The sequence below is a fragment of the Anolis sagrei genome, chromosome 1 (assembly GCF_037176765.1).
Source record: "Anolis sagrei isolate rAnoSag1 chromosome 1, rAnoSag1.mat, whole genome shotgun sequence".
NCBI lineage: Eukaryota > Metazoa > Chordata > Lepidosauria > Squamata > Dactyloidae > Anolis > Anolis sagrei.
This window is the reverse complement of record NC_090021.1, coordinates 200,348,164-200,372,379: the sequence shown is the minus strand read 5'-3', so window position 1 is coordinate 200,372,379 and position 24,216 is coordinate 200,348,164. Positions and strand designations below refer to the sequence as shown.

Here is a 24,216-nt window from a genome sequence, read left to right as displayed (position 1 = left end):
CACTGAGTATAAAATACTTAGGGAGGATCTGTTCCTAAGGGAGTTCTTCCTTTATCCAACTCCATTCATAGGACTATGGTATCACCCTTCCAAGTAAATGATAATCCCTTAAGATTTCTGTCTCCCTCGTATACTGCTCAGGTAAATTGCCTTGATAAAATAAGAATTACAAATTCATCTGTTCTGTTGTAATTAGCCCGATTAACTCTATTTTGACCATGTCTGACATCTCACCCATATCCTGTATCATTTTGCCGAATTCTGCCACTTGCCCTATGCTATGCATAAATGTTGTAACTGTAATATCATGTGCCTAAGGCCACCCCATATGATGTTATGGCTGTAGTGCCAGATCCTGAGAACAAATAATAATTTCTGCCTACATTATGTGTGCCATATATCTTAGATAAGAATTACCACATAGGCATTAGATATTGCTCATGTGAATTTTATCATTTTCTTTGTAGCCTTGAAGTTCTATAAAACACTGATGCTTGAAAGCAACCCTAGCTATCTCAACCAGTGCTGTTAGTAAGTTGGGCTGAAAGCAGTACCATACTTGGTAGTTCCTTTGGCCAAACATATTGTTTGTTGTCTGTTTGCCTTCTTGATCACCGATTCAAAACAAGGACCTATCTCCAATCATCCATCTGTGTACCTAGTGTTCAACAAGCTGCCTATAGGAAGCCCTCTGGAAGGATTCTTTGCCTCGCATTTCATAATATGCTCTAAGTGGACAACATATTAAACTAAAGCTTTTAGGTTTAAGAGATAAAAATATACCCATTCCCATTTTTTATACTTGAATGATATGCTTGCCATAGACAAGATGCATATTATTTACTGTTTTTTTTTTCATGTCAGGAGTGACTTGAGAAACTGCAAGTTGATTCTGGTGTGAGAGAATTGGCTGTCTGCAAGTAGGTTGCACAGGGGACACCCGGATATTTGATGTTTTACCATCCTTGTGGAAGGCTTCTCTCATGTCCCTGCATGGAGAGCTGGAGCTGACAGAGGGGGCTCAACCTGCTCTTACCGGATTTGAACTGCTGATCCATTGGTCAGCAGGTTTAACCCATTATTATTATTATTATTATTATTATTATTATTATTATTATTATCTTTATTTGTACCCCGTTAACATCTCCCGAAGGACTCGGTGCGTCTTACAAAGGCCAAGGCCCTCAATAAAAACAACAGCATAACAAATACAACAATAAAACTCAAAGCAAACCAATAAACATTAAAGCAATAACAGCAAAACATCAAAACAATCACTGAGGGCTCTGATTATTTGCTATGACCTTTAACATTATTTCAAGAAATTCCAAATATTATTTTAAAAAGTTTTTAAAAATTCAAATAATTTTCAAGGCATTTATAATCTGCCATATTGAGAGATGTTACTTTATTTGTCTTGGGCACATTGCTCTTAAGAAATATGAGTATATTTTCTCTACACCTGAAACTTTTTCCAGAAACAATGCCAGTATTGCCTAGTCTACTCTTATTCTTAGTTGACCCTGAACATTGTGAGTCCAGGAATGTCTATTGCTCCTATTCAAACCTTAAAACCAAAATGCTATTGTACTGAGGTGTGGCACAGTAAATAAGTATATTGCCACAAGGCATATTAGAATATTTTCTTTTAAAAAAACAACACGGAGCAATACAGCTGAAAAACTAAACATATAACTTGTCTTACCGTTTGCCATTTGGCCTTTAATCTCTCTGCTTCAAATTTAGCAACCTCTTTGCGGTCATGAAATGAAATAAACAATTTCCATATGCAAAGCAGAACAACACCGGTGACAACAACTGCAATTGAGACACCCAGTATAATCACTGTAGTATTGGGGTGTTGGGGACAGTCTGCAGAAAAAGCAAACACATGAGTAGCTACAACCTGCATTGAAATAAATGGGTTAGTCATTGTGAGCACTTACAGGATATCACTAGAACTGAAAAAAATGAATTGAAAATATGCTCAGCATACCTATTGGGTTCAATGGTTGTGTTGAGCTCTTCACCATTTCTTATCCAGTATCCTTTTTCATGAATATCCCACCAGGAAGAAATCTTTTAGGAGCACTTTCCTCATTATTAAATTGCTTCTAAAACTTTATGGCCTAGGGGTTAAAACTTCAAGTATAGTATATCCCTTGTATCTGGGTAGAGATGTTATTGAACTTATTATGGAAACATACAACCATGGATAATAGTGAACCCTACTGAAATGAACCACTTTCAGCAGAAGCAAATCATAGGATCAAGTTGTAGGACCTAGACAACAGTAGAGAGAACAATTTCTATCATTTTTAGGTTCTCCAGCATGGTTCTATGGTCAACTTCTGGAGGAAGCATCTCATGTAAAGTCATACTGAAGGATCTAGAACAGTGGTTCTCAACCTTGGGTCCCCAGAAGTTTTTGGCCTACAACTCCCAGAAATCCCAGCCAGTTTACCAGCTGTTAGGATTTCTGGGAGTTGAAGGCCAAAAACATCTGGGGACCCCAGGTTGAGAACCACTGATCTAGAAAATGCCAATAGCATATTTTTGGGATGTAGTTAAATACAACTTCGGGTATTGTTTTTGCAGATAGACACATCATACTGTAAAAGGAAGTGTAACTCCCTAAAACCTTGCACCACCCATTGGGAGTGGGCTACAGTGAGAAGCAGGAATTAAACTGGTTGAAGTTTTATGTGTTCAAGGTAGCTTTGCCAGATCTGGCCAATTATTTCCTCTCATAGTTCTCCAGTTTATTCCATTCAGGGAGAGGATTTTCAGGGGTTATAGGGGAGAAAGTCCCCTTCCATGAGCATCCTTCCACTCATGATTTCTAGATCCAAACCAATATTTATGTGAATACTTTAGAATGAAAATAAACGGGTATACTTTAAGGTAGTGGGTGGTTCTCAACATTTTTTGTCTGCCAGATATTTTGGACTTTTCCCCTCATAATATTCAATGGATATGGACTCGGGGAGCTAAAGTCCCAAACATCGGAGAAACCAAAGATTGAGAATAGCATTTTAGAATGAGGATTTTATTTCAGTTCTTTTTAAAAATAAGAATATGCAAACAACCGAACATTGTTTCATATTTGGGATGGAAAGAACTTGAGATTTGTTTAAAAATGAATTTAGGAGAAATAGAATCAGATACATTCATCGATTCAAGAGCTTAACTCTGAAAAATCTAACTTTTAACTGTTAAAACTCTATTAATGATTGCCACCTCTTTTATTTTCTTGTATTAACAGCTATAAAAAGTACCACAAAATATTATCATTTCTATGTTAGAAGCTATTTCAATGGATGGCACCAATGAGGAAAATCTTTGTTTTGTAAGCTGCCCTGAGTCCCTTTGGGGAGATGGTGGTGGGGTATAAGAATAAAGCTATTATTATTATTATTATTATTATTATTATTATTATTAGTTTCCATTTGTTTTTGGAGAATTCACCAAAATGTACAGATTTTTTCATATCTGGGATGATTTTTTAAAAAAAATAATGTGTGAAAAAATAAAATTGACAGATGTATTCATTCTTAATAGTATACATAAGATGTGAATTACAAAACCTGTGTTCACACTAACAAATGTATCCATCCTTAGTAGTAAATATAAGATATAAATTACAAAACCCATGTCCTACCTTTCTGTTTTATGCTGTGGATAGTTGTTTTCCCATGTTCATCAGTTGTCATTAGAAATGTAATAACACACTCATTTTCACCCCGCAATAAACAAGGAACATATTTATCCTCCACAGTCTCTGCGAAGGAAAAAAAAAATCTTTTTTCAGGTCAAGATCAATTCACCAAGCATTTAGTATGCACACTGAAGGATTTACAACATTGGGCTGCTTTCAGCAGTCACTGAGGAGGAAAGCTGAAATGCCTAAAAGAATCCCACACAATACTTCAACCACTAAAAGGGGTTTCCTTGTTGTTTTTGTTCCTCTCTTTGCTTAGGCTTCAGATGAGACGATCCAGGTGTTGTCAATCTGTGTTGACCATCAAGAGCACCCATCAAACTACTGTAATTTAAAAGTCAGTGAACTGGAAAGTCTTCCAAGAGTTGCCATAGCTATCTGAGGAATATAATAGCCCAGATTAAAGTACAAAGCAAACAATATGCTCTGTCTTTTTGCCACTAGTAGTATGTCTAGACTATGTTTCAGTATGTACCATATTCCCAAATCGAAAGGATACTGATCCTTTTCAAAAGGGCTGTCATTTGTTGCCAACAAAGTACTGTTAGAAAGATTGGGGTGACATTAATTGTGAAATCCTAGCAATATTGAAGTTCTTAGATAAGCCTAATGTCATTAATTGAAACGTGGATTTTGAAAAGGCTAAGATGAAACCAAGATGTTCCCAGCTGTGTAGACAAAGTTTTTTTTTGCCTCTCTTTTCCAAAACAAGGAAACACTGATGTTCAATCAAGAGGCCCCAGATCAGGTGAGGTATGGGTGAGTTTACGGTGACAAAGTTCAAAAAGAAACAAGAAGGAATCTGAAACTACCAACTCTTATGTCAATAACTTCCAGAGGCACCATGTCTTGTCTACAGTCTGTCAAATACTTAAAACAAAAAAGGAGTAAGAAAGTCGTATTGAAATTTGAAAATGTTTATAAATCCATGACCACCATAACAGGATAATTTCAAGAAAGGTACTTGGAAATAGCAAACACCTTACCTTTAGAAAACAATACCAACCATGTTAGTATGCTTACTGCTTGTGTTATATACTGTGACTGGGAAAGATTTAAATATAGTTTATCATCATGTGAGAATTCAACCTGTTGGAGTTTGCAAACTTTGTGTGCCTTTACTCGATGGTAGTTTGATGGCATGCAACCTCTAGAAATTCAGGCACAGCAAGTGTGTGCTTATGTTCTGTTTGTGTACTTGTTAAAATCCACTCTTTTCTTGCATCACTTTTCCTTTTATTCCTCTCTACACAAACCCCATCCCAGTTTTCCCTCCATGAGTCATAGAATCAAAGAGTTGGAAGAGACTCCATGGGCTATCTAGTTCCAACCCCCTTCCCCCATAAAGCAGGAAGAACACATAGTAGTAAGCCTACTTGAGATACTCCTCCTCTACTGACAGCTCATAGTACTCTTTCTTTTCTTTCACTGATGATGAACCTATGTTGATTATGCATACCTATTCATGAGTCAAATTTCTTCTATGTGTCTCACAAAGAGAACTAAGTTTGCTTTCTTTCTCTGACAGATATTGTGTTTGGAGTGGAGTGGGCTGGTGAGCTGTTCAAACTTCTGCCTAGTGCATCAGATGCTCTGCTCGAAAGATCTACTACAGTCTCTCATATTATACACTATGTTTGTGTGATCAGGTTTTCCTCCTCTGTCCCCTCTACTGCAGCCTCCCATACCTTTTGAAAATACATTATGGAGGGGTTATTTGCCCTCTGAGGAAGACTGCGAGGGTATTAAGGGCACTTCAAGGAAAATAATAAACTATACTTTTAGGGTTATGTACAGAGACAGTTGTGCCAACAGACAAGCTTCATTGAATCTCATCCATCACATTTTCTTTGAATTTAAATGAAAATTTATTTTTTGAGAGAGCCAGGAGCTATTCTGGCTTAGGGACTATGGGATATGGTATCCAAAAGAGGTAGTATTTCCAAGCTCTTTTTCCAAATCCAAGTATCATGAATTAAGGATGTCCATTTCCCCTGTGTCACCAGAGTGTCATGCTGGTATTTGCTCACTGACGAATTGCAACGGATGAGTGGAAGGATAAGAGAGTTGGCTTTATGCTCACTCTAGACAAGGAGGTGCCAGCAAACTGGTTCTGAGGAAGCTGTCAACCCATCTGAAAGCTCTTGGCCCACAATACTAGGTCCTGGGAAAAAAAGACCAACTATGCCATATTCCTGCATATCTTCTGGCTCCTGCCCACCTTGTTGCTATTATTATATTTGTATGCCAATTTTCAGGCAAAACAGAATCTTCTCAAGGCTACTTCTAAAACGTATCATAAATACAGACTGCAATAATAAAATAATAACACAAAATCAGCACAATACTATTAAAAATAAAAACATCAAAAAATTGAAATCTGTCACTCAGTAAAATCAAATATACAAAATACTTAAATAAGATGAGTTAAATGTATCTTATTCCTCTTAGAAAAGGCCAGATAAAGCAAATAAATGTTAGTAGCTCTCCTAATGACAGATCCTAGAATACATCAGTTATCAATATTACCCACTTTCATTCCTGCAGCAATTTCTATGAGAAGAGATTTGTTACTTTGCTTACTCTTTCTCGTCTTCTTGCAGATTCCATATGTTCTTTGCTGATTCTTAATATTAGTCTCTATCAAGACAGTGTCTTTTAAAATAAATGTTCAGGGAGACATCTATTACCCATAAATGTTCATGGCTTAAATCCAATTGTTAATCCCAGATAGAATAATCCTCTGAATCAGTAGGAGTTATAAGTGTTGATTTTCCAAGTGTCTTTGATGCAATGAAGCTAATCTAATTGGAACAAACACATTTCCCAATTGAGTTGATTTGGCAGGGTCAGTCCTGAGTAATCCTTGGTCTTCTCACTTTTTCAGATCCCTTTAAAACAATAGTTCTTAACCTGTGGGCTGTGGGCCACCAGTGGGCCACAAGGATGAAAATCTAGTCTGCGAGCCTCCTTCCTCTTTATTTATTTATTTGTTTATTTATTTTATTTCTGCTCCCTTCACCCCAGTTGCCACTCCTTCCCTGTTGCTGACCAGTTCTACCCCCTTGGATAGACCACATCAGCTCTAGATTATTAAATTTGGTTTTCTGTGGGTGAGCAAATGGTGACTACTGGATGGCATATGTTCTATACCAAAAACTAGAAATTATGTGGTCTACTCAATGCAATTTTTCTGAATCAGCACCCCAAATAACCAGACCGAATCTAAAGTTGACTAAAAACCAATTCGTAACCCTTTTGCTCCCTCATCAAAGTGGTCCCTGGTGAAAAAAAAGGTTGGGAACCACTGATTTAAAATATCCCAGTTTCCCTCTCCTTTCCACATTTCTCCTTTTTTTCCTCATCTTACTGCAATTGCTACAAACTGAGTTCAAAGTACAAAAACAATTAACTCAGTGGACAGGGATAGGAGAAACAAAGAAAGAGGTGAAAACTGGCCTTTGCCTGTAATCTCAGCCAAATACAAACTCCTGTTATCTCCTCTAACCCAGGTTTCCTTCTTCATTAATGAATGTTGCCATCTTGGTCACACTGTTGTTGTTTGGCCACACATGTCCCAAATGTCTTCTATGAAGTGTTGGTGAGAATGAAATAATGACTGACTTTATGCCTATATTTAATGATCATTTTAAACACTGTTGTTTCACTTTCCTTCACACAAATATCACCAGGATCTGAAGAAACATATTTCTTTTTATTTATATTTTTGTCTTAAAAAATATCAAGATCCCCAGTGTATTTCCAATAGTGTATGTTCTCTGCAACCTGAGGCAACCAACATCAAAAATGAAGTTATACCCCAAACACATAATTTGTGTGTGTGACCTAATTATTACATTTGTCTGATTTAAAAGTGAGGTCATGTCTATGAAGTATCAACACCAGCCTAGATCAGTTTGCTTGACCTCAGGAACTATAGTTATGTCTGATAGTCTTATTTGTTGCCATTGGAAACAGTGTCAATGCACAACTTTGTATAGCAAATTTTTGGGAAGGAAAAAATATTGCCCTTTTGCTCCACATATATTAGAGAAACTGTTTCTCGTCTATTTTAAATCACAGTTTTCCCAGTGAGAGTGCCTATTAATTTTAGTAAAATTATAACATGAACCTTGGGGAGAGGAGACATAAAAGAACATAATGGAACATGAAAATGCCTCTCAAATTCACAAACTATGAGTGCAATTGTAATTCAAAGATATGCCAGCCAGGGTAGGAAGTAGGATTATGAAGAGGTTGCACATGTCAGTGGAACTGCCCCAATACCAGCTCTAATATCTGGTGGCACGACTGCTCTGCTTGGTTGAATGCGAAAGAGAGCAGTGAGAGAGGAACCAGCTATGCAAGAATTAAACTTCTTTCAGCCCATGGACACATGGGCCAAGATTCAGGGACTCCCAAATAATTTTTAACCTTCCTAAACTGGGAGAGTTTTGATTTCACGGTTTCAGCTAGCCTACTGTTGATTCAGCTGCCCCTAAGTCATTTTGGTAATTTAAGATCTTATTCTTGGTACCCCAACGAAAGCAATGCTGGGCCTTCAAAGGCATTCAATAAATGGAGTTGAATAGCAGAGAAGGTCATCTCCAATGTTCTAGTGTGACATACTGTTCCCACTAGTGGAGCATGAAGGAGAGCATTTCCAGTAGATATCTGTTGTCAGGCAGGTGCATATAGGGATGGACACTCTACAAATATTGAGATCCAATCAATTTATGACTTTTTATGTCATCACCAGCCACTTGAATTCAGACTGCAAGTACAACTCTTTTAAGACTGGTGTTATTCTCCCTCTATACCAGTGGTTCACAACCTGTGAACAAAAATATGGTTTACGGCCTCACCATTACTACACCGTTGCCTTGAAACTATGTGCCTTGAAACTACTGGTCTTGTAAAACCATCTTATAGTGCTGAGGCAATGGGGATGTTGGGAGGGGAGAGGCTGATTACCCATGAAAGTTTACTACTACCACATCAGCTCTAGATTATTAAATATGGTTTTCTGTAGGTGAGTAGATGATGACTACTGGATTACATATGTTTTGTATTAGAAACTAGAGCTGATGTGGTCTATCCAATGCAATTTTCTGAATGAGCACTCCAAATAACCAAACTGAATCTCAAGATGACAAAAAAAAAACTGATTTGCAACCCTTTTGGTCCCTGTTCTAGTGGTCCCTGGTTAAAAAAGGTTAGGAACCACTGCTCTATATGACACCCTGGTCAGTAATCTTGCTGGTCCATTTTGCATTAGCTGTAGCTTCTGAATTACCTTTAAGAAGAACTGCACAGCGAGCACAATGTAATAGTTAAATAAGGAAGTTACAAGTGCAGAGTGGCTAGGTGATCTGTGTGCAGGAAAGGCCACAGCTGATGTTCTAGTCAGAACTGGCACGGAGTCACAGGGTCCATTTGGACTTCCAATGTCAGAGATGAATCTAGAAATAGGCCTAAACTATACATCTCTCCACACCCAGAGGAGATTGGTTTTACAAAACTAGGAAACCACATTCCACTTCAGTTTACTGGCCCTTATCCAGTTCAATCAGCATCTGTACAGCCCCAACCAACTTGAACAATGAGGAGAAGCAGAACTGGCTGTCATCAGTATACTGATATCGCCCTGCCTCCAAATCCCTTGTGACAGTCCCCACACAATTTCATAGATGTTGTACACATGGGAGACAAGTGGAACTCTGTGACACCCTATAACTTTATGAGCATGGGACTAAGCAGAAAACACCCAGTGCTATTTCACATAGAAGCAGACCCACTGTAACAGTACAAAAATAAAAAATCTAATCTGATGGAACTCATCTGGCAAGACAGTAGGCATCAAAAGCCACAAAAAGATCAACATGATAGCATTTCACCCCATCTGTAGATCATCAGTTAGAATGACTTAAAGTCACTTCAGTGCTGTGCCCTGTCCTTAAAACAGACTGAAATGGGTCCAGATAATCTAACACCTGACTTTTCTGGCCATCACAATATCATGTGCTTCAACCAAATTGAGGCTATTTGTGGTGGACTAGCAATACTCGTACATCTAAGAATTATCGTACACTTATGGAATGTCAACACTTACAGAAATCCTGTTGATTCACTGGGTCTTTGCTAGTTAAGACTAGCAACTGGAGTTAGGCCTAATTCTCAAAAAGGAATTATAGAAGAGAATTAGGGGAAGGAAAAGGGATTGAAAAGCATTAATTAAACATACTGTTTGCCCTTAGTGGGATTTGTAGTTCAGCACATCTGTAGTATGACACATTGGGGGGAAACTGCAAAACAAATGAATAATGCAGCACCTAATAATGGGGCTAATAAATCTGCCATGCCTAAGAAACCTACGGTTACGACTAATAAGGCCAAAGTAATAAATTAAATGAAGAAATGCACAGACCTTCTTCAGTACTGACAGTGGCATCAACCAGTTTACATATTTCTGCGCAGTCTTCCTGTGACCGATCATCAGACGTTAAATAACATTCCACACAGTTCCTGAGAAAAAAATGATTCAACAGTTCATCAATCTCTGCCTGTTACAACAAGGCACCAACAAACAAAAAGGACAACCATCTTCCTCTTTAAAAGTGCATTATAAAATATCTTCTGTCATCAAGAAATAATTATCATTCATCTATCATCACTGGATTTCAAAATAGAAAAATAAACCTGTAGGCTTAAGACATACCTTAATATTTTCCTCTTCGAGTTATCAATAAATGTGAAACAGAACAGAGAAGCAGAATAGAGGATTTTCCCTATCTAGAAAAAGTTTTAACAATGTATTGTCGAAGGCTTTCATGGCCAGAATCACTGGGTGGCTGTAAGTTTTCTGGGCTGTATGGCCATGTTACAGAAGCATTCTCTCCTGACGTTTAGCCTGCATCTATGGCAGGCATCCTCAAAGGTTTTAACACTTTCAACAGAGCACAGCAACATTATTCACTTTCTTTATCTAGAATGCATTTAAAAATACCTTCTCTACCACTGTTTTAACAGAAGGTGCTGAGTACATTTATTTAACTATTAATAAATTGTGAATGTTGCTTACATTAAACATTTCTCAGTACAAACCACAGATAATAAAATACCATATATGAATAAGAGCAGGAGAGCTTGTTGAAAAAGCATAAATCCCAAAGGGTGAGTGCCTGTCTAATTTACCCAGGGAAGTAGATACTTTAACAATGAAGTTCTCTTCTAATCCAAACGATCATGGAATATAGGCCTCTCCTATTGATATTACCAGGAGAGCATCTCCTGATAACAGGGACGGTTCTCTACTGTTTCTCAATATGAGATAGCTGGGGAAACGGCAGAAGCAGTCCAGTTGTTTCTCCTAAGCATCTTGATTATCCTATTTTCTTGAAAGATAGACTTATGTCTGCCTCACCTCTTCCCTGCACTCCATAAATTAGTTGTTGCCTTCAGCTATGGTGGAAGGCTCTATCCATTGAATCTGAATGAGGCATCAGGTGGTCTCTTAGGAGCCATCTCTTAGGGCAGTGGTTCTTAACCTGGGGTCCCCAGATGTTTTTGGCTTACAACTCCCAGAAATCCCAGCTAGTTTACCAGCTGTTAGGATTTCTGGGAGTCGTAGGCCAAAAACATCTGGGGACCCCAGGTTGAGAACCACTGTCTTAGGGGCTATCTTCATGATCCAGATCCACTGAAGTCTGCATGGCCAGCCACTGAACCAGTAGCATCAACCACTGGTTGTCTGCATACAGTAGTGTAGGAACTGGTCTCCCCCTATCATTCTGCCCTTAGAGGTGACCACTGGTCACAAAACTAGTGGTGGTTGTCATTTGGCACCTGTAGTGTTGGTAGGAAGAGTGACAAAGTGATGCAAGAGACAGGAGCAGGGAAAGGAGTAATCACTCCCTTCTTTACCTCTTCCCTTGTCTGATTACTTAGTTGGTTCAGTTAGCTTCACTAGACAATGAGTGAAGACCACCACCAGTTTCATGCACAATGGCAGATGCTAAGGCTGGAATAACAGGGGAAGGTAAGTGCCACCCACCTTTCCCAGATGGTCCGAGCCCAGGGAATGTGGAATGACTGTGTGGCTGTGTGAAGAGCTGTGGCCATTTCTGGCTCAAAATGTGAATGAATTCCTGAACTTCAGGGAAGCTCTGGGACATCCCAGAATCTTTTAAAACATGGGACAAGGCAACAGTAAGGTGAATGGACCCCACCATGATCTGTATAGATATGCCCTTAGACAGAGTGAATACAATGACCTATCTTCAAGCTCCATGCTGAAGCCACTGATAACTGAGCAATTGGTAGGATGCTACTCAGGATCCAAGTTTTCATCTCAAAAGTAATCATTGAGCTCTGCTCTTAGATATTGCTTACTTTTTCTATGAGGTGTGTGAAAGGGGGTGGTTGATGAAAAGATTTAGATACAACATAATTCAGTTCAATGTAGAGTGGCTAAATCACGTGAGCACAAAAGAAAACAAGACCTGAATTGCTTTCAACACCCACAGAAGTTAGCAGATAAGTTATTAATTATACATCTGGGACTGCAACCAAGCCTGAGTTTCCTGGCTGAAGAAAATAATTCATGACATCAATGTAAGAAAGTAGTTTCCATGCAAATTACCAGGAAGACATGACTAATCTAAACTTGCATGAACCTATGAGCAATTATGCTCACAAACACATTTTTCATGCAGGGCAGGATGAACTGTGTGGCTTTCCAAACATCATGATATGGGGAACTGCCTTGATGTTGCAAGGCAATGCATGGCAGTGCAGCAATAGGGGCTGACTTTTAAGCATCTTGATCGATGTGTAAAAAACTGATTTCTGTTTTTGTTTAACTGCAAATTCCTAAAAGATCATATTGAACTCCTTACTTCTCAGAGCTGAAACAAACAGCCAAGACTATATTTGGCATACATTCTTAAGTAGAAGCATTGATTTGTATTCTAATACTTTTTAGTACAACATTTGAGTTTCTCCTTTAAAGATGCCCAATTGGTCCTTTTTATTATTTTGGTTTTGGCAGCTGTAAATATGAACTCTCCTAAGAGATGATGCAATCATGATTGAAGAGACTGAAGCATGAATCAGAAACTTCCGCAGAGTCCGAGCTTGCAGGAAGTACTGGGAAAAATTAGAGGTCTACCAACCAACATTAAATAATGGTTCAGAGGACAAAGCAAATGATCCACAACATACGATGAAGTGTGTACCATTGGGATGAGGGTTAGCCTCAGGTAGAGCAGAAACTGGGCTCCTCTCCCAGCATGTTCACAGAGCAAAGTTGCATAGTACTGTCAGCCAGCCAAGGCAATTTGGCAGACAATCTCACAAGTTCTTCTTCTTTTACTTGAATGCAATTTTCATACATTGACTGACAAAAAAATGTTCCTCTTGTGTGAAACACCTCAAGTCTACAGTCTGGGGAGGCCACTTCACACTAGTGAATGGTATTGTGAATGGTCCTGACTGGGACATTAGAAATGTTAATTGTAAGTTATTATAGACCAGGGATTGTATTAAAATTGCTATTAGAGTTGTACAAAGATCTGATCTTTTTTTCTGAAGAGGAATATGCTTAGGCTGAGAGATAAGTGATTAAAACAAACCCAGCTACATCAGTTGTTGTTGTTGTTGTTGTTGTTGTTGTTGTTGTTGTTGTGTGCCTTCAGGTCTTACACTTGTAAAAATCATTAGGCTAGCTGCTTGTTTTTACATTAAAGACTCACTCTGGGATATGGTAATCCTTACAGTGACCAGTCCTATAAAAAGTCCTTAAATTCTATTTTGTTTTCAGGGGCAGATCACTCAAATTGATCCACCAAATCCAGTATACTGAGAAAGTCCTGGGTCTTAGGCAATGAGATCTTTCTGCTGCTACCAGTCTCACCCCAATCCCTGCCTTGCCAGACAAGATGGTATCTGCTTTGCTGAGTTAGGAGGTATTTTCTTTTTGGCTATAGGCCTTCAAACTCTAAACTGTGATCCTGACCTCTATGAAAATGAACAACTGAATTCCAGGAGAATGTGAACTAGTAAATAAATGAAATGCCTTAGTACTTGTACAGATCATATAGATGGCATATCATTAACTAAGAAAAATGTGTTTTGAGAACATGGGAAACAAATGTCAGCAGGATATTATGACCCAAACTCAGTACCTCTGCAATGTTCTGTGAGCATACAATATAACCAGATGTTTCTAAGCATTTATAAAACTACCTATTTACCTTTTGGAAATACAAGGATCACTATAGGCAGCATATTTCTCACATAAGCTTCCTGAAACCCCAGGATGCGTACACACACATTGACCACAAATGCATTTGCCTCTTTCACTGCAGATTGTCCCATCTTCAGAAATGCAACTGTCAATGGCTGTGGTGCAGTTACAGTACTCCCCCATCCAACCACTGTGGCAGATACACTTGTTGCAGTCACAGTCTCCATTACCTGAGGGAATTAATGGAAGTTAGTTATTGATTTCTACCCATTTCATGTTTTTAGTGGCCCAAATAATTCATCCAACTGTCATAGCCCTCCCCCCGACCCTTCTATTCTTACGTATTCTACGTTTTAAAAAATGGTACCAATGCATTTATATAATTTGAAGAAACCCAGAGCACTACAAGATCTCACTAAAGTTCTAATGGTTGACTAATATAACTGAGGAGTGAGAACACTTTTGGGTTTCACAGGAATTAGGCAAAGGAAGGAAAAGGGAAGGTATGAAATAAAACAGTGTTTCTCAATCTGGGGGTCTGGACCCCAGGGGGGGTCATAAGGAGGTGTCAGAGGGGTCATCAAAGACCACTAGAAAACACAGTATTTTCTGTTGGTCATTGTGTTTCTGTATGGGAAGTTTGGTCCAATTCTCTCATTGATGAGGTTCAGAATGCTCTTTGATTGCAGGTGAACTATAAATCCCAAGAGCTACAACTCCCAAATGTCAAGGTCTATTTCCCCCAAACTCCACCAGAGTTCACATTTGGACATATTGAGTATTCGTGCCAAGTTTGCCCAGATCTATCATTGTTTGAGTCCACAGTGCTCTTTGGATGGAGGTGAATTGCAACTCCAAAACTCAAGGCCAATGCCCACCAAACCCTTCCATTATTTTGTGTTGGTCATGGGAGTTGTGTGTGCCAAGTTTGGTTCAATTCCATTGTTGGTGCAGTTCAGAATGCTCTTTGATTGTAGGTTAACTATACATTCCAGCAATTAAAAATCCAAATGACAAAATCGACCCCCCCCCCCCCAACCCCACCAGTATTCAAATTTGGGCGTATCGGGTATTTGTATCCTGCATAACAGATATTTACATTACGATTAATAACAGTAGCAAAATTACAGTTATGAAGTAACAACTAAGATAATTTTATGGTTGGGGGTCAACACAACATGGAGAACTGTATTAAGGGGTTGTGGCATTAGGAAGGTTGAGAACCACTGAAATAAAATATATTAGTGGATTATATGATAAAAAACCCCTCTAGGGTCAGTAACCAAGTGAAATAAACCCTTGTTTTGAAACTTTTCCACCATTCTATTTGTATTTATTCGGGAATAAGTCAAGCAGAGTTCAACAGGGCTTGCTCATTACTTTATGGCAATGGTTCTCAGCCTGTGGGTCCCCAGATGTTTTGACCTTCCACTCCCAGAAATCCTAACAGCTGGTAAACTGGTGGGGATTTCTGGGAGTTGTAGGCAAAAAACACCTGGGGACCCACAGGATGAAAACCACTGCTTAATAGGTTTAGGATTGCAGTTTTCCACATGTTATGGAAAGTTGTGTCCACAATGTTCCACTGGTCGATCCTCCAAATTAGTTAGCATTGTGGGTAGAATGGGTGGAAGAAGACAACTAAGCTGTCCCTCAACTCTCTTTAATTGATAGATACACCCAGAGCTTCCAAGTCATGAGCTGCAGCAAGTAACACCATTAACACACAGCATGAGTTCTTTTGTGTTGTGTGTGAAAAATTACACAATTGTGGGAATGGCCATATACAAAATATGATTGTAATGAATGTATACTCCATCATCACCTCACTTCAGTCTCTGAGCCACCTGAAAATGTTTACAAGCAAAAATTTTGTTGCAGTACAACAATGGCACAGACTTGGTATCTAATGGTGTCTCCTATCTGTCATTCATTGCAACAGACCATATATTCGATTCCCGATTTATTTTCTATCATTTTATTCTGTGAATTGATAATTGTTCAGAGTTTATTATAAACCTACCTCCACACAGCAGTCCTCTAAGTCTCACACAAGAAAAATCGTCACATTCACAGTCTGTCCCATAAATATTGCCATATGCCGACAAGTGGCAAACGCACTGCCCGCAGTAGCAGTCGCCTCTTCCACTGCAATACTTCTGCTCAGGAGAACTTCTGCAGGAATCTCGACTCAGCGATTCTTTTTCATCACATTTACAATAAGGGCCCAGGTAGCCGGGATTGCAAGTGCACACTCCACACTCGAACGAACCGTTTCCATCATTGCACTTTGAGCTGTTCGCCTCAGCTTCTTTCTGACAAGTACAGCTGCACTCTGGCTGAATATCAATTTCCAAAGCTTCACTGAGACCCACAGGCTTTATTAGGACTTTCCTTCTACTTTTCTCACAAGCAGATAGGCTTAATGTCAAGTTAAAAGTAACCTAGGGAAGTGAGGAGAACAGTATCTCAGTTTATTTTCAGTTTCTATCCCCCTGAACAAATCCTGCTAAGATAGGTTTGCCTTAGGGTAGCCTTAAGTCCAAAATAACTTGAAGGCACATAATTATAAGATGCTGCTCCCATATACCACTTATGCAAACACAGTCATATTACCTCTAAGGATATTCAGTCCCAGGCAAAAAAAATCCTTAAGTCTATTTGTAGGGTACATATTGTAGGATTCAGCCATAATTAGTTCACCCTCATGCATGTTATTCATGGGAAAATAATAATAATAATAATAATAATAATAATAATAATGATTATTATTATTTATTTTTTATCCTGCCTCAATCTCCCCAAAGGGACTCAGGGTGGTTTTCATGGGGGCCAAGCCCAATAAAAAGAAAGGTTACAGAGTAACACAATGAAAACATACATTAAAAACAGTAAAACCAAATAAAACTATATTAAACTATATGAAACTATATTAAAAATAGTAAAACCAATAAAATAAAACATCATAAAACACTAATCACACAACAAACAAACAACTTACCACTTCTCCTACTTTAATATGAGAGCATTTCTTCCCATTTGCAATGGCAGTGTTGTTGTTACAGATAGCAGTGAAAGACATATTTAGTCCCTCTGTGTCTCCTAAAACTTCTAGTTCAATTTCAGACCGAAGTGCCTGAAAGAGTCAATGGTTAATGCATCACTGGAAAGATGGTATTTAATAGCAATCAATAAAAGGTAAAAGGTTTTCCCCTGACATTAAGTCCAGTTGTGTCGGACTCGGGAGTTGGTGCTCATCTCCATTTCTAAGCCAAAGAGCCAGCATTGTCCATAAACACCTCCAATGTCATGTGGCCAGCATGGCTGCATGGAGCGCGTTACCTTCCGTACCTATTGATCAACTCACATTTGCATGTTTTCAAACTGCTAGGTTGGCAGAATCTGGGGCTAACAATGGGAGCTCATCCCATTCCCCAGATTCGAACCTGCGGCCTTTCAGTTAGCAAGTTCAGCAGCTCAGTGCTTTAACCCACTGCACCACCGGAGGCTCAAGGCCTTCTCAATATCTATATGTCTTTATGCCATATTATGCTTGATTTTATTTTAAATTATTTTACTTCTTTATAAGTTATATAGAGAATTTTGTTATAGAACAGCCTTCAGATATTGTCAAATAAACATATAAATATATAGGAGTCAGAGATTCAACTATTTATTGAGAAAAGGAATATAAGCATCTATATATAGCGTGGCCATTTGAACTATAATCATGACTTCCTTTGATTCAGTACACCACTCCTGATGACAGTGTCAAAGCTTAATACTGGCACATACAAAGCAATAAAACAACAGAGGCAATAGTCACTGGGGTAACACGGGGCCAGTCTCTCTTTCTCCCTTAGGCTGGCCTATCTTGCAAGGTTTTTGTGAAGAAAACGTGGGGAAAAGGAGACCTGTGTATGTAGCTTTGAGTTTCCTGGAAAAGAGGAATGTAAAAGGAGTATGCAAAGCAGGAGATCTTTGAACAGGAAATGTCTTTATTTGAAGCAAAAAGGCATCTTGAACTTTTAGGCATTATTTGGAAGTTCCAAAGTTGCAAAACAGTCTAGGACATATTCATCTCAGGGGACGGAAAGAAAACATCATACCCTCTGAGGATGCTTGCCATAGATGCAGGCAAAACGTCAGGAGAAATGCCTCTAGAACATATAGCCTGAAAAAACCCACAAGAACCTAATAATACCCTTACCTAATGTGTCTAAACTAAAGAGTTCCCTAGGCTACAAATACCAAAGGAGGTCTGGTCTAGTAAAACAAAGTTTAGAAAAGTTAACAATATGAAAGTACACCACAGAGTCTGCATCCACGGATTCAAACATCTACGAATTTAATTTTTTAAAAAAATCTATATAGTGGATACAGGCCTGTAGCGAGGGGGGGGGGGGTTAGGGGTTCAACCCCCCCCCGAAATGTTTCAGATTTTTTTTTAAAAAAAACCTGGTTTACTCATGAATTTTAACTGGTTAACCAAATCCCCCTACTAAGTCTATGAGATGCAAAAAATTAAGAGTCCCTCCAGAACTGTAAGCACTATCTCAAGCAAATATTGACAATTTATTCACACTGTCATTACTTGCAGCAATAGCCGATGTAGTGAAGCAACCAAGTTGGGTGTGTGTGTGTTGAATGCTCTCATTAAGGAGGCCAGACGTGGTGGAGGTGGTTGACAGGAGCGGAGCTGCAGGCTACGGAAGGCTGCTCTGCCCCCTGCTGTGCTCTTTGCTTTAGGGTGAGCTAGGAGGCAGGTTTCAACCCCCCCCCGGTGAAATTTTCAACCCCCCCCTGAAAATTTCAACCCCTCCCGAAATTTTTTTCTGGCTACGGCCCTGGGTGGATACCATTTTGGTGTGCCATTGTATGTAATAGAGCTTGAACATCACATGTTTTAATGGTTTTATATGTTTTTAATAATATTATGTTGAATGTTCTAATTGTATTTTTATGAATGTATGACATCAAATTGCTGCCAATTCTGTAAGCTGCCTTGAGTCGTCTTATGATTGAGAAAAGTGGGCTACAAATACCATAAATAAATAAATAAAATAGATTTTGGGATTCATTAATAGGTTTCTGGCACCAAACTCCATGAATACCAAGGTCCCACAGCATCAGATAAAACACTGTGTTTCATCATATAATAATCACCACCACATACAAGTCGCACCCCCATTTGTGGGATAGCAAAATTGTTTTTTTTCTTTTTCTTGCATAATAGTTTCACACTTTATTCACATGCCTGTGCCCAGGAAAGTGAATGAAGGGTGCAATTTGCCTGCATGCCTGCCCCCTTGGAACTATGGGTTTCCCTTCAGCTGGCAACTGTGGGAATCCCCATAGCTGCAAATGGGGCAAGCACGTGGGTGAGTGAGGTTTCACCCACCTGTGATCCCGCTCCCTTTGCAGCTACAAGAGGACACTGTGTAATAGTCACAATAGTTGCCACCAATGCGACTATTATGCGGTGAAATATGACATATACTTCCATACATATCGCTTTGAAAGTTCTTTTCTGACATTCATTCCAGGATATGTATGAGTTTTGTTTATCTCTGTGCATACTCATGTATGTGCTACATCGTGGTAGTTTATAGATCTCAGCATCAAATACTTGTAAGGAGTTCCATATGTAATGCTGTGAATTGCTGGATTCATTACCAACTTGTAAAGAAATGCGTATGGGTGGTGGAAGGTCCCGTTTCTCCCCCCACATGTTGATTTTGGATATATAATTTAAGGATAGACAAGGTTGTTTTTGTTTTTTTTAAAGAGCAATGTGACTTTGAAGAAGGCTTAGGGTGAGTTCAAAGACTGTTCTCATTTGAGAAAGAATGACATCAACCTATTTCTTTTATCTGGGTAATTCTACTTGTATGCTCATCTACTCAAATTTGCTTTATTTTGCCTTTGTCTTTAGTTTTGCTAACTATCAGAGTTACTCCGAATTAATCTCTAAAAGTAAGTTCCTTCGGTTTATGGTGTGCAGGAGAAACAGAGTGAAACACTAGTTTGGAGTTAAAGATGTTATTCTTGTGTGCACGCCGTGACCCTGGAAGAAAGTGCTGGAATTCATTTGGCTTCCTAGAGAGATGTAAAAAAGAGAAGTCACTTGGAAAATGTTGTGCTGTGAGTCTTACAACATTCATGTGGGCATGTTTGAGGCCTAAGGGGTTCTTGAATGAAACATTAGGCAAAACTTGGCTTTGCAATTTAACCTACTCCTCTTTTCACTTTCTTATACATTTAAACTGTTGAACAAACTCAACTGCTGATGAAGGGATTTCCTTCTGCCCTTATTTAAAAACTCTGTATTCTGCCGCCTTGACTTCACATGAAATGAATGCCTTGAAAACACAAAACATTAGTTTAAAGTTGTTACAGTTTTTAACCTCTCCAGGCACGTTCTGACATGCTTACTGAACGCTGTGACTCACACTGGAAAGAGAATATGAGAAAGCCATACAACAAATATTTTGACAGCTCAGAGTTCCCTCATATGCTTACTTCCTCTGGAGGCTTTAAAAGCCAACACATCTGTGCATTACAATAACCTGGCTTTCTGCCACCATTTTAGAGCAGAAAGCCCTAAAATCAAAGAAACTTCAGTGTATTACTATTCGGGGGCAAACGTCAATCATAATTCCAACACTTACAAAGAAGGGATAGGAGGGCAGAGTGATGGAGTTATTTATCTTGGGTCATATAAGTGAATTGTGTAGTACTACCAGTGTATGCTGGGGGAAATGGAAGGAAAAAGGATGGGGGCCAACCAAGGGCAAGATGGATGGATGGATGGCATCCTTAAAGTGACTGGCTTGACTCTGAAGGAGCTGGGGGAGGTGATGGCCGACAGGGAGCTCTGGCGTGGGCTGGTCCATGAGGTCACGAAGAGTCGGAAATGACTGAACAAATGAACAACAACAACAAACCAGTGTATGTGGCGAGGGGGAAATGCACACAATGTTTATTTCACTTTCTGGATTTAAATTTGGACCACGCTGTAATGGATAGGAATACATTGGCCATTCTGAGTAGAATGTAGCCTGATTGGCCAGCCACCATTGGTGTGATAACAGGTTTCTCCCATTACCTGAGCAACATAGCCTCTCTTTCAAGATAAAGCAATTAATGAGATGTTATGTTAAAAGTTACATGACTTGGAGTCTGCACAACAGGAGAGCACCGGAGATTGCAAGGGACAGTGACCCAATGTGGGCTAGGACTGAAATATTAGTCCTTCTGTGTCCCCAATGTAAGATAATGGAGCTGGAATAAGCCCTGAAAATGAGCAGGAAGGAAAACAGAAACAAAGACTCTATCAAATCCTAGCATCGCTTGTAGCCTAGCCTAGTCACAGTACTATTCAAGCTATATCATGTTTATTCCAGGTTTCGGTATTTTACAGCCTCATCAAAAAGGCCAGGAAAAGCGTCCCACTTTACCTGGCTTCCATAAGAAAAGAGATGAGCAGCGGGGTAATTTTGTCACCCTGTGCACAGCTCTCTCTGAGAGATGCTTTCCCGATCACATGGGGAAAGTGTCACCCTTCTGGGGAGGTCCCACTGGAGAGAAAGCATATGGCGACACTTTCAGCCTGGTTGGGTTTGGGGGCTCCGCCAGAAGTCACACAACATTGTGTGAAGTCTGGCATGGGCTCTGTCCTGAAGATGGGGTAGAAGTATCCTAGGACACTGTTTAAGGTAAGTATGATGAGGTCCCTAGATAATGACAATGAGATTATGAGCAATACCTAATGCATATGAAGTAATCCTTTTGCAGTATACGGTCTGATTTATACTGCCATATAATGCATTATGGAGCCCCCGGTGGCGCAGTGGGTTAAACCACTGAGCTGCTAAATGTTTCAAACTGCATTATATGGCAGTGTAAATGGGACCTATTTAAACAGTGCATAATATAACCACAGCATGTTTTTTGGTTTTGAAGATATTCTCAGGGTCTGGCACTGTATATAAACATAACTTCTGATTGTTGGCCCTGGACATGTAATATTGCAGTTCTAGCATTTCTAGAAGAGCTCAGCAAACAATACAGGCCACGGGGAGATGCCAAAATGGAGTAGATCAGTAGATTATGGAGTAAAACAGATCCGCATACCACTGAAACTTTAGTTCTTCTTTTATGCTACCAAGATGACCAGTTGAGATTGGATGTCAAAGTGTGATAAAAGCCTCAGAACCATGAGGCTGAGAGGAGGATAAAAAAAAGAGAGTGACAACGGACTCTGCACACACACAGGGGAGCGGGGGGGGGGGGGGGGTGATTCCTATCTCACCTGGTGGGAGATGTACAGTAATAGATTAGGCCACAGCCCCCAGCCTCCTACCCCTATGAACATCCAGATGAGAACTCTATCAGTATTTGTGAGTAGCTTAGGGAACTGTTTCATTTAGACACATTAAGGATTATGTTTCTATTTTGCAATTTGATCTCAATATGATGTAAACTGTTTTGCAGCTTTGCAACTTCTCAAGTAATGGCTGAAAGGAATGCCTTCATGTAGGAGATTCCTTTTTTTTGGCCAATGCAAATGTCTTACTTAAGAGTGAAATCAGAGACCACCTTTCACATGCCTTTGATCTCTCTCTCTTTGTGTGTGTTCCTTTGCAAAGGAAAGGGAGGAGAGAACAAGACAAATCCCCAGCAGTGTCCACTGTGCTGCTGGTCATGGGGATAGTGGCAGCTATTATAGATGGTCTCAGGGAATCCCGTTCCTGCTCATTAGAAGCAGGGATGGGGCTGATGTGATGACGGTGGGTAATCAAAAACATCTACTTCCTCTTCATTCTTTAGGAGACCTTTTAGGAAAAGATATCCTTAGACTACCAATATAAAAAGGCATTATGCTGCTGTTCCACCCCCCTGGGAAGGTCTACAAATTGAAGGCAAAGACACCTGGGCTCCCTGGATTATTCTGTGAATTAAGCAAAATGATTCTACAGAAAACAACTCCTTCAGAAGCACCTTCAGGTGCAGAACGAACAATGAATCATGCGACGTCACCAGCAACCTTTTTGCTAACGTTAGTAAACCCCAAACCACAGTCTTTTTTCTATTTTTTTTTTAAATAAAGGTTAGCCTGAAGCAGGTTGGCAGGAAAAGTTAGCTTGAAGTAGGCAGGTGAATATTATTCATAGATTTTCTCATCCTTGGTGAGAAAGACTGTCTTGACACGTCAAGACACACTGTAAAAAATTGTCAGCTATCACAACATTTTTTGCTCTTATACTTTTGTATTCCTCCCACCAGAATTTATTTTCCAGTCTGGAACATTTCTCTGCATGGCTTCTATTCTTGTTATCTTTGCATAACCAACATCTTGCATGCAAAAGAACAGCATATATAATTAAATCCTTTGCAAGGTAAAGTGTACACTGAGTTCATACTGTATGTCTACAGTCGGCCCCCCACATTTCCCGATTTGACTTTTGCAGGTTTAACTATTCACGGATTTGATTCCAGAGGAAGTGGGCTGTAGAGTCATGCTGGAAAAACTATAAATTCTTAGAAAAGTGTTCTCTCAGGTGAAAAAAATTAGCATTTTTATTCACATTTCCTCCTTTTTCCTGTCCCTAACCCCAGGAAATATGGAGGATTGATGTATATCACTAGAATTCCACTTTATCTGCCATGATTCCATCCAGAATGCTGGGAGTTGTAGTTTATTGAGGGGCATTTAGAATTGCCAGCCATGGAGTTTTTCTAGTGGCTCTGACCAAACTACAAAGCCCAGGATTCCACCATAGGAGGCAGCCATGGCAATTAAAATGAAATCACAGCACTGTAACTGTATAGCATGGAAGGATCTCAAGTCACAAAGCTCACAGAAGCAATGAAAATATCATAATCATTATTTTTCAAAAGTACCTTGTATGCATCAATAATCAACTGGAGAACATTGCTAGAATCTTTTTGTAGTTGTCCAACTGTTGCTCCAGGAATAAGATCAGCATAGTTCTGTAAATGACAAAAATAATTATAATGCTGCAATGCATAACATGAGCTAGCCACCTAAGAAAGAATAAAACAGGCATAAAATAAAATCTTCAAGTAAAGCTAGTTCAGCTGGTCCTCCATATTCACAGATTCTGTATCCAAGGAGTCAACCTTCCATGGCTTGAGATACACACAGACACACACACATTTCCCAAACATTTTGTCTTTGGGAAATAAGTATGTGTAGGGATGTACTACACCATTGTATATAATT

General features: G+C 39.3%; 1 protein-coding gene across 1 annotated transcript in view; it reads right to left on the bottom strand.

Moving 5' to 3' along the window:
• ITGB6 (integrin subunit beta 6) overlaps positions 1 to 24,216 on the bottom strand; it is an 80,671-nt gene that overhangs the window by 1,383 nt on the left and 55,072 nt on the right. Inside the window, exons 10-16 of the mRNA XM_060777723.2 lie at positions 23,874 to 23,963; positions 16,969 to 17,103; positions 15,991 to 16,411; positions 13,975 to 14,197; positions 10,149 to 10,246; positions 3,662 to 3,781; positions 1,706 to 1,872 (exon numbers count right to left, since the gene is read on the bottom strand). Of these exons, the coding sequence (XP_060633706.1) occupies positions 1,706 to 1,872; positions 3,662 to 3,781; positions 10,149 to 10,246; positions 13,975 to 14,197; positions 15,991 to 16,411; positions 16,969 to 17,103; positions 23,874 to 23,963 (1,254 nt within the window). The remainder of the gene's footprint in view (positions 1 to 1,705; positions 1,873 to 3,661; positions 3,782 to 10,148; positions 10,247 to 13,974; positions 14,198 to 15,990; positions 16,412 to 16,968; positions 17,104 to 23,873; positions 23,964 to 24,216) is intronic.